General features: G+C 30.3%; 1 protein-coding gene across 1 annotated transcript; it reads right to left on the bottom strand.

The window, feature by feature from the left end:
• LOC143568425 (putative hydrolase C7D4.05) lies at positions 1–2818 on the bottom strand. The gene is made up of 6 exons (XM_077054586.1): positions 2541–2818; positions 2351–2457; positions 1425–1533; positions 1181–1342; positions 338–511; positions 1–257 (listed from the first exon to the last, which is right to left on the bottom strand). The coding sequence occupies exons 1-6, from the start codon at positions 2787–2789 to the stop codon at positions 228–230; spliced, it is 831 nt and encodes a 276-aa protein (XP_076910701.1). The 5' UTR covers positions 2790–2818; the 3' UTR covers positions 1–227.
• Positions 2819–11411: the final 8593 nt, after the last annotated feature.

Here is an 11411-nt window from a genome sequence, read left to right as displayed (position 1 = left end):
TACAAAAAGCAAGTAATATATACAACTGATCACCAAACATAACAGCATATAAAAAGTATTGAATACAGTAGTCATATCATATCATTTATATTTACGATTATGTTATTCCATACCATAACCATAAACGATAAAACGATACAATACTACCCTACTGTATTTCAATACCAGAAACCCTAATTTACAACAGAAACATTATTTCCTCTAGAGCAAATGGGATTCAGTTTCCTTCATACCTCAACTCCAATCCTTTCAGCAATCTACAACAAGATTAAAACCGTCACATAAAGTCAAAATGTTTGACCAAAGTCAACATTGACAACGAGCAAATGGGTCATACCTCCTTGAAGGAATGAACATCACTACCCCACAACCAAGCATCACAGCCTGCATCCCGAGCGCCCCATATATCGTTTCTTCGGTCGTCGCCTACGTGGACCGCATCCTCGGCTTCTACACCTAACAACTCGCATGCTTTTAGGAATATCATAGGATTTGGTTTCTCGGCTGCAACCTAAAAAAGCACGGATTGTTATGAACATATGATTTTGGAGGTGGTAAAACATGTGGGTTGGGTGAACGGTTAAACAGGTCCGAAGCTCGCTTGTTCAAATAGCATATGGCTCGAAGCTTGCTTGGAATCGGCTCGAATATTTTTGAGCTGAGATGGGCTTGTTTAAAATTCGAACCGAGTTCGAGCTCGCTTGAACATTTTAATCTTGTTTTGGTGATTTTTATTTTAATCCTGTTTTCTTTTTTTGAAAACTGAGTCAAGTTTGAGCTCAATGCTCAGCTCAGTTATATGAATTTGAGCTGAGCCAATCTGGCTTGTTCGAAATTTGAGCTGAGCTGAGCCAACCTGTTAAAAGTTAAAAAAAGTTTTGGTCCTTTCTGTAAGATTTGGTAACTTATGAACTTACCGAATACCGTATAACTAAATTAATAAATAAATGATCTAATTTTGTTTGGTAAGCGATTAATACATTGTGAACATTTGAATACATGTTTTATCGACTTTCAGCCCGGTTGACTTGTTTCACTTTTAGCTAATTATTAGTTTAAACCATTGGGCACGTAAACAATCAGCTAGAGTTGACCCGCTTCCGTATAAATGAACTAAAATTGCCACCTTTATTTTCATAGAAGAAAAAAAGAAACTAATTAAATAGATCAGATAACATACTTCTGCTGACACCGCCAAAGCATCAAACCAGTGATCACATTTAAGAGCGCGCAGCAGAGGTCTTAATCGAGTGTCAAAATTTGAAACAATTGCCAGTTTTACCCCTGCTTTTTTCAGAGCCTTGAACACTTTCTCAGCATTTGGATCGCATAGATGCCACGCCTTTTAATGCAAACCGAATCAAAATTAGATGCATGTTTATGATGCACACATTGATATGACTAAAATGAAAGGAAAATAAAACCTTTTCTGTTGTATAATAATCATAAAGCTCCTCAAAATATTGAGGATCAGAACAGCCCGTTGATGAACTAACTATATGCTGCCAGAACGGTCTTCCATCGTCTACATATCTGTGTAATTGATGATCATAAAGCAAGAAAGATTCGGGTCAAAATTCTGTCATTTATAATATCCACTATAAATCAAAAGATTTTTATATATTTTGTACAAAAGATCGGGGGCGTTGCACATCAAAACACACAAAAATCTTGAACTTTTCATGAGGTAAAAGTAACATAATTACAAATTTTTATAAAATCACGTAAAAATTAAGAAAATGTATTTAACTTTAAAAGATTATAATCTTTTAATAGTCCACTTGCTCAAGCACCATTTTGGCGCGTTCAACAGGCTCAGATTCCATCATTCGGTCACTTATTTTTAACTTTACCTAAATTTCAAAAACTTTGCACTTCTATTATATTTCAACTTATTGTAAATTCCTTCAAACAAAATACATTCATCAATCACTTGTCATCTTAGGTAAATAATTTCTTATTTACATAATCTTGAAGTTTCACTGATCCAGTGAAAGCCAGCAGCATCCTGTGCAAATCAATTATTGTATGCCTCAAAAAAATGTTACTAAACATATAACTTTTATCCTTTAAAACACGCGTTATCATTTATCAATTCGATTTTCAGATTATATCTACAAATCAAGCAAAATTAACCTCATACATAAATTAAGAACCTTAAACAAAACCATAACACATAAATGCAAATCAACAACTGTATTTTTTTTATCCTTTAAAACGCGCGTTATCAATTCGATATCCATATCATAACAACAAATCAATCAAACAGTTTTAGCAATCTTAAACAAAACTGCAACACATAAATGCAAATCACTCAAACGCATAATTATAATTAAATTAAGCCGATTACCTGATCCGAGATCTACCCCACGGTTGCTCGTAAGCTCGCCTATATCTCCTCAAAATCTCATCTTCACTAAATTTCACTCCATATTTCTCCCCAATTTCCTTATAAATCTACAATATATTAATAACCCAAATCAATTAAACGAAACCCACATACAAAATCAAACCCAGTATCATATAAACAATAAGCCCACCTGAGCCATGGGCTGTGACGGAACAACGAGGGTTCCAACGGCATCAACCAGCAAAGCTTTGTGTGTTATTCCGCCATGGATCGATTTCCGGTAGCTTTCGTAATCGTTTGGACCGGAATCCGGTTCGGACTCAACGGAAGCTACTGCGGAAGAGAATGGACGGTGACCCAGAAACGGGCTGACCCGAGTTGGTGATAATATGGTGTTGGAGCGAAGGATGCGAGTGAATTTTGTTATGTGGGTTGCCATGGCCTACAATTGAGCAAGGTTCATTTGAAATTGATAGATTTTGTGAATATGAAGAGATGAAAGGTGTTTGTATGTATGTATATTCAGGTGGAGTTTTGTGTTGTCAGTTATATTTATAAACGGAATGGAATTGGTGGTATATAGAGCACGAGAAATGGGGGACAATGTTTTCATTATTATTGTTCACTACATTTGGTGTTTAATTTTTTTTTTACCACCCAAAGAATCCTTCAAATAGTTAAATAAGTTGTTGTTTAAATCTATAATATATATAAACGAAAACCCTAAAATCCTATGTGTCGCGATGTGGTCGCTCCCTCCTTTTATGGAAGCCACCAGATTATTTAATTTTTAAATGGAGATCTCTTATTGATTTAACTTAAATTCATGGGTATGGGTCTTACCAAACCCAGATAGCTCTTAAACGGGTTATATCATCTCATTAAATTAAAAATTAATTTTACCAATTATTTGATATGAAAATCCTATATAATAGGGATATGCTAAAATTTAATATCTCATTTTATTTAAAAAAGATATTATTTATAATTAAGAAATAATTTAATAATAAAAAAAATAAACGGGTAATGAGTATCAACAAACCCAGGTAGCTTTTAAACCGGATTATAACATATCATTTATTTGTGAAACAATTTTATCATCAAACCTCAAGTATATTAATTATTAACTTTCTTACAATAAATAAAATTAAAATCCAAATATATATATATATATAAATATTAAAAACAAATAATGTAAAACAACCTCCCGTAATACGGGGGATAAAATCTAGTTTATTATATTGGGACATATATGTTTTCTATCTAGAAAAAACCTCATCTAAAGTAAGTGTTTGTAAACATACAGTGCAGTGAGGTACAACCCGTTCAATTCAATCATCCAACTAGTGAACGAATTAATGACACCTACTCGCGTGCGTAGTCTCTCATCACTTGGTGTTGCTGAAATATATGTTCATAATAATAATAAATAAATAAACAATGTGTTTTCATTACGGTCTTACAAGTCGCTGTATTATTTTCTAAAAATAAATTTAACGAGAATTTGATTCATCTCACAAGTACCGAATACATAGGATGATTAAGATGATGTTTTTGTAAATACGTAATTATATGAATCGATTCACAATTGTTTTATTTATAGGTATGTATGAGATTTTTTTTCAGATAAAAGTTTCAAAGTTTATTAAAAAAACAAAGACTGTCTAAGCATTTATTGTTTTTGTTAATGACTCATAGTCTATTTTTATAAATCACATTTACATGCGCTTTATAGAATTTAAATCATTAACCTTTAAGATAGAGGGGGAACATGTTACTGTAACTACTCACAAAGTACACTAAAAGCAAAATAAAAGCACTAACGTTAAGCCTTAAAATAATGCACATGGATTGTTGGAAGATGACCATGAATGAAAGCTATTTAAATAGGTAAATTTGTTGGAAGGAAGGGGACAAGAAATGTAAAATTGATGATATGGGGTGTAGGTAATCTTCACTTTCACCAACAATTTTAATATAGAGTTGCTAAAAAGTAAAAACAATAGATAAACTCATAAGCATCTCAAATCTAATCTAACTATACTATTAAATTAAAATGATTTCACATGTCACTATTATATAGTGTTCACGTTGGATTTAGTAAATTTTAGAAAATTATTAAATAAATATAAAATAAAAGTCATAAATAAAACTTATTATATGAAATAACTGAATTTACGTATTACATATAATAGTTTTTATTTTTATTATAATTTCCACCCGTGTAAAACACGAGATCTAACCTAGTTAGACAGTAAGTAAAAAAAAATCTCATAAAAATATCGAGTTCAACTTTTTATAGTGAATATTATTTTTTTAATTTAGGAAAAGGTTTAATTACTAAAAAAGTTTAGGCGTCAATATATGTTTATTTTATCAAGCATGCCTTATACGTTACAAAAACTTTAAACATTCACTTTATTTTTATTTATTTTTTTAGGAAATATAACTAACTAGATTTTATCCCCTGTATTAAAGGTTCTTTTACATCATTCGTGTTTAATATTTATTATAAATAATATATTTTTTAAAATAAAATAGGATATTAATTTTTAGTATATTCCTAATTTATAGGATTTTCATATCAAACATTTGATGAGATTATTTTTAATATAATGAGATGTTATAACCCGTTTAAGAGCTATCTGAGTTTAATGAGACCTTTACCCGTGAATTCGGGTCAAATGCGTGAGAAGCCTTCATTTAAAAATAAAGCAAATATGTTCTGATGGCTTGAGGAAATGGTTGTTTTGCATTTTTCGTTTTTTTATTATTTATTTTTTGGATTTTAATTTTCTTTATTGTAACAAATTTAATAATATATTTAGGGTTTGATGATGAAAGAGTTTCATAAATAAATGATATGTTATAACCCCTTTAAAATCTATCTGGATTTGGTGACCCATGACCCACTTATGTTTTTTACTACAAAATTGTTTTATTAATTATAAATAATATCTTTTTTTTTAAATTGGATATTAAATTTTTGTATATCCTTATTTTATGTGATTTTCATATCAAATAATTGGTAAGATTACTTTTTAATTTGATGAGATGTTATAACCCGTTTAAGAGCTATCTGGTTTTGGTAAGACCCATACCCATGAATTTAGGTTAAATCAATGAGAGGCCTCCATTTAAAAATCAAGAAATATGGTGGCTTCCATAAAAGGAGGGAACGATCACATCGCGACACATAGGATTTTAAGGGTTTCGTTTATATATATTATAGATTGTAAAATTTGAGAATTTCGATAACTTATATTTTACTGCTTTATTTGTATTTCATGTTAAAAAGGTTTTATGTGTTATATATTACGAACGGTGTCCTACTACATGTTGAGTCGTATGCTAAAATAAAAATGATTCATTTGATGTAAATGGTGAAGTTTAGCTTACCAGACTATTTGAAGTTAAAATGTGTTTTGACAACTTTTATAATCCTGGATTTGTTGTTCGATAAATTGAATTATGCGCATAATTCTTTTTACATGATAACTATGAGAATTAGGGATTTTAAAATTTTAGTCGTTACTAAATACTTATGAATCACACGATATGTGTATTGGGACAAGGTCTCTAACCACGTGTAGTAATATCTCCTCGACTTAGGGTCTTAGGGAATCAATCATTCTGATAGAGCTTAACTTTATCTAAGTAGCCTTAAGTGTTGGTATTGAAATTGTGTGCATTGTATAAGTGTGTAATGTGTTGTGATAAGGTGTATTTTCTTGTGCATGTTATTGGGATTGTTGTAGTTGAATGCCAACTTTTAGATATATGATGTGTACACATTTGAAATGTTCTAAGTGTGCAAATGCAAATAAGTGCTACATTTAGAATGGGGTATGAATTCAGCGCCTATGTTACGATAACCACACAGTGAATTAGCCATTATATAAATGATGTCAACAAGTTGAGATGCTCGTAGGATACTCAATACATTTCGCTAGAAGATACTCAATACATTTCGCTAGAAGCTCGGATCGTGTCAACCATCAAGCTTAAATGAGCTCTAGCTTCAATTAGAGCTTCTTTAATAAATGAGCTAAATACTGAACTTTAACTAATATCATGAGGCTAAGCAAACTTATTATTTTTAATGAATACAATATTGAATTACATATAATCTACTTTACACCAATTAATCCAAATCATACATCTGCCTAGATTTGAACATGTGGCATCCTTATGAAACATACGCCTCTACTAACTGGGGCTACCCCACATTGACAATAATTTGACAATAATGAATTTGTTGTGAAACAAGCCTAATAGCTATAACATAAGAGAAGGAGATGTAGGAGAAAGAAAGAGATCTTATTCATTAGGTATATAATACAATGAGATACAAGATGATATTTATAGGAGATGAAAGTTTAGAGAAGAAGCTAATCTATATTAGGTATTGATAACCATAATATTAATATATTTTTAACACTCCCCCTTGGTTATCAACTTAATACGCTTGGATATGCTGCCTTATTAAAAACCTTGCTAGGAAAAACCAGTGGGACAAAACCATAGCTAAGGGAAAAAGAGTGCAGCGCGTATTGACTCCCCCTGATTTATAAATCCGTTAAAATAGTAAATATCAATCTTCTGTGAAAGTTGCTCAAAAATTTTGTAGTCAATCATTTGCGTCTTCATCCCTTGACATGCGAATCCTTAGGTTAAACAATGTTGCATGATCTTCACTTGAAAACTTATATTGCATCATCCCGTTAACATATACAAATGTATTGATAACTCTGCTGTGTTTTTCTGCATCAACAAGACTAGCCAAACTTGTTTGGATGGGTTAGTAAAATATAATCACACATCTTTCATACCTGAAATATATATTTTAATCCATTGCGATGTCTCCTAGCTGGAATGCCGATAAATATAAATAAAGAAAATAATAATCATATATAGCTAACAATATGATATAATGCACTTATGCATTTAATTGTGGTATTTCCGAACTAATAATATTTCATATTTATGTAGGAAATGATATATAGTGCATTGTTTGACATCCTTTTACGTACTCAAAGAATGAATCTTGTCTTTGGTAAAATATCTCAACATCTTTTAAATGTACTTTGATGGATTGATAAACATACAATTACACATATACTCGAACTGCTGGTTGAGTAATAATCACATCATGTCAAGTACTCAAGGTATTTCAAAAATTCTTTTTCTAAAAGTTCTGCAGCTTCTCTCGATGATGTATACATCATCACTGTAAACTGTGATTATATGAACTTTTAAGAGTAAAATTTTGATAAAAGCATGACTTATTATATCTCTTAATATACCACGCTAAATCCGATTATTTAGTCCGTACGTAATTTTTAACCTTGTAGAACATTTACTGATGTTTTCATGCCAATGCTTAGGCGTTTTCAATCCATCACAAAATTTTCCACCTTAACCAATTATTGATGTGCATTCACTCCTCATGAGTATTGTTACATGAACTTTCTCATTTGACACATCAATTTATATATCATATATCAAAACCCATATCGTACCATTCCATGTTTATTAAGATACGATAATCATCTGGTACAATTTCTTCTATTGATGATATTAGTGCACAAGAATTGCATCCTTAAGATGTATCAATTAACTTTTCAAGTATTCAACTACCTTAGGAAACTCTTCAAGATTTTAGTTTATGTTAAGCATATTCAATAATTGTAACATATTCAAATATGACTCTATACACAACAGTCATTGTGTTCTCGAGAACTTACTTTACATGATTTGATAATTCAAATCCTTCATAGACTTTCATGTAAAATTTCAGTATCAACTGAATCACAATATTTATTAGACGCTAATTAATTCTCTCTTTATATTACCAGACTATTTAGGTATCGGAAAGTCGTTGCTTCTACCATTGGAGAATGTGTCTCCTCATAATCAATCATTTATCTTTGCAAAATCCTTGTGCCCACAATTTTGCCTTGTATAACTTAATTCATAAAATATCCGTTTGTATCTAACACATTTTACAACTTTAGTTGTACGGACTGTTGGTCCAAAAATTTTTCAGTTATTTAGAGAATTCAACTCTGCCCTATCTGCGTCTTTCCAATTTGGCCAATCATTTTTCATAGGAAGATCTTAAATCATGATCCTCGTCATTTTCAAGCGCTATGTTTTATACAAAATTATAACGACGTCGATTTTATTTTGATTCTATGTATCTTGTAGACATGATAAAATACAATTTACTGAGAGCTCTTTTGTTTTCAGATACCTGAGGTTTTTTCAATAACCATCATGTATAACGTCTTTCAAGAGACCTTTTTACTATATCTCGACTTGACCATCTTTATTACTTGCTCCAATTTTCGAGGAATCATTATTCTTGGAATCGACTAGTCTACCACACTTCAGACGTGCCTTAGACTCACTAGTCATTACCAATGTATGGTTGTCCTTCCAGGACGTTTATATTAATTGGAGCATAAGCAGTTGATTTATATGACTTAGTCACTCTACATAGGTCAGTGTACGCGTCTGGTAATTAATTCATTAATTTTTCAATGAATTATCCTTTGAACTTTTCCTTTTTGTTCACATAGTTTTCTTTGAGGATCAATGATAATTCATTTTAGCTCATTTTTTTCAACTGCATTATATCTCCCCCTAATGTTGGGAATGTTAACTCACTTATATTGAAAAGCAATAAGTTGTAATCTCATCTCTCATTAATAGCTCTAAGAATTTAACAATATATAAGTGCTTCATACCCATCATAAAATCCCAACCTCGATTGAGGTTCCATCTTTGTGCGTTGTGGTAGATCAATTTTGTTACATATCACGCAACCAAAATCTTTGATGGGAAGTACATGGTTCTGACCAAAACCAACTATAACAGGGAGGAAGTATAATAACTTGTTGGCTTAATGTATTATAGGTGATTATTTCATTACTAGCTTCATTCTCATGTATTATATATTAAAAACGTGTAACAACTAATATGAATCGGAGACACCACATTTAATATTTCAAATATTAATATATAAGACTATCACAACAATAATATTCATAAAATGTTCATTAAATTACACATAAGCTTGTTGTGTCTCAAAGATAAATATAACTATAAAGAAACAAATCAATACTCATATTAATGTCATATATAACTAAAACAAAAAAGATATTTGAGACACAGATAATTATTTTTCTTTCATAATAGCATTTATATGTCACACAACTTATTATAACTAAATGAAATAAAGATTTTACAAATTGGTCCATTACAATTTACATCTATGCATATTATAGATTTGGGAAGAACCGAACTTAAACTTAAAATGCAACATCATTGGTCCATTACATCTATGCATATTATTATATGGTTTTACTTAAGCAACAACTTAATTTGTTTAATATTAAAGAAACATAGAAAGAAAAGTAAATCAAATAATTTCTGTGTGTAGTATAGTTGTAACCAATTGTAGTAATTATTCAACTAGTAATCTAGTATGAATGTAATACCATGACGATAAAAACTCAAAACTAACAACTATATGCGTCTAAATTTAGAAACTAAATAATCTTATTTAAATAAACAAATTACATATATCGAACAATTAATTAAAATCATAAATTAATATAGATTAGAACAACTTTTTCTTTTAAACATATTGATGATTAACCGGGGATAATTTATAAACAAGTTTAAAATTTAAGTAATTCTTTGACACCTTTTTTATTAATAAAAGAACAAGAGGCCAAACAAATCGATTTCAAACAATTTTATTTATTAACGTGCTTTCATTCCAGAAGGAATATATTTTCAAATATTTATTTTATACGATTAGGTTATTATAGAAAGTATAGTTTTTTAGGAATGATAATAAGTAATCTTGGCCATTGATTTTGAACATGGAGGGTTGAGATTATTTTAGGGGGAAATCAAGTGTGAACATAAGGGGAAGGGTATAAAATGAATAACACATTTGTTTACTTTCTCTCTCCACATGCAAGACACATGCCAAATTCCACCATCATTTTAAAACGTCCATAACTTTTTTTACTACGTTTTTATTGAAAAACAAATTCACCATAATAACGAGTGTCTTTTTATCTTTTATATGAGTACCATATTGTAATATAAAAATTAAAAAAAAATTAGTGGGTTTTTTACAAATTATGTTTTACCAAATTGTGTTTTACAAAATTGTGTTATACAATAGTATTTTTCATTATGTTTTTTTTTCATTGTATTTTTTCCATTGTGTTTTTTACATTGTGTCATACAATTTTGTTTTTATCATTATGTGATTTTTTCATTGTGTTTTTTTTTTCATTGTATTTTTTACATTGTGTTTTTCATAGTGTTTTCCATTGTGTTTTTTCGGACTTTTCCGGCAAGGTGGTGGCGGTGGGCGGTGGAGTAGTGGTGGATGTAGGAGATGAGTGAAGATGCAAGTGAGTTATATGTAAGTGGGTTTTTGAAATTAATGTAAGTGGGTTTCGAGATTAAAGTGTGACATTCGTCAATTTCGGGTCTTGTTTGTATTCGTTTTTGTATTTAATTATTATGTAAACCGACCCGATTTGTAAACCGAAGCTTATGTTATAATCAAAATGATGGATTTATGTTACAATATTGTTTCACACTTGTTGGGTCTTGAAAACATCATACCTTTATTTTTATTTTTATTTATTTATTTATTTATTTTAATTATTTTTTTTTTGTTGTTTTGTGTTTTTGTCTTGATCCATTTTGCATGAAAACTCTTGTGACTCACACCCATATTTGACCACCAACATTACCCTATATATACACCACATTTCCTCTTCATTTTCCTTTACTACAACTCCCAAAAAAAAACTCCCTCAAACATCAAAGATTCAAGGTTATCTTCTTAAGTGTTCTTGAAGGTTTTTAGTCTTTCATCTTAATTAGTTTATATAGCCTTATTAATACTTGTTTATGGTTATGTAACATATATATAATATACACCCCTTGTTTACCTTTGGTAGTTACTTCTCTGATTCCGGTCGGTGAGGTTTCGGACCTCATAAGGCAAGACTTCATGGAGGAC

Source organism: Bidens hawaiensis, unplaced genomic scaffold, assembly GCF_021521415.1.
Source record: "Bidens hawaiensis isolate Kalapana, Puna unplaced genomic scaffold, B.hawaiensis_p1.1 tig00023990_1, whole genome shotgun sequence".
In the NCBI taxonomy this organism is placed as follows: domain Eukaryota; kingdom Viridiplantae; phylum Streptophyta; class Magnoliopsida; order Asterales; family Asteraceae; genus Bidens; species Bidens hawaiensis.
The sequence above is the reverse complement of the archived record's forward strand: the minus strand, read 5'-3'. Positions and strand labels throughout refer to the sequence as shown.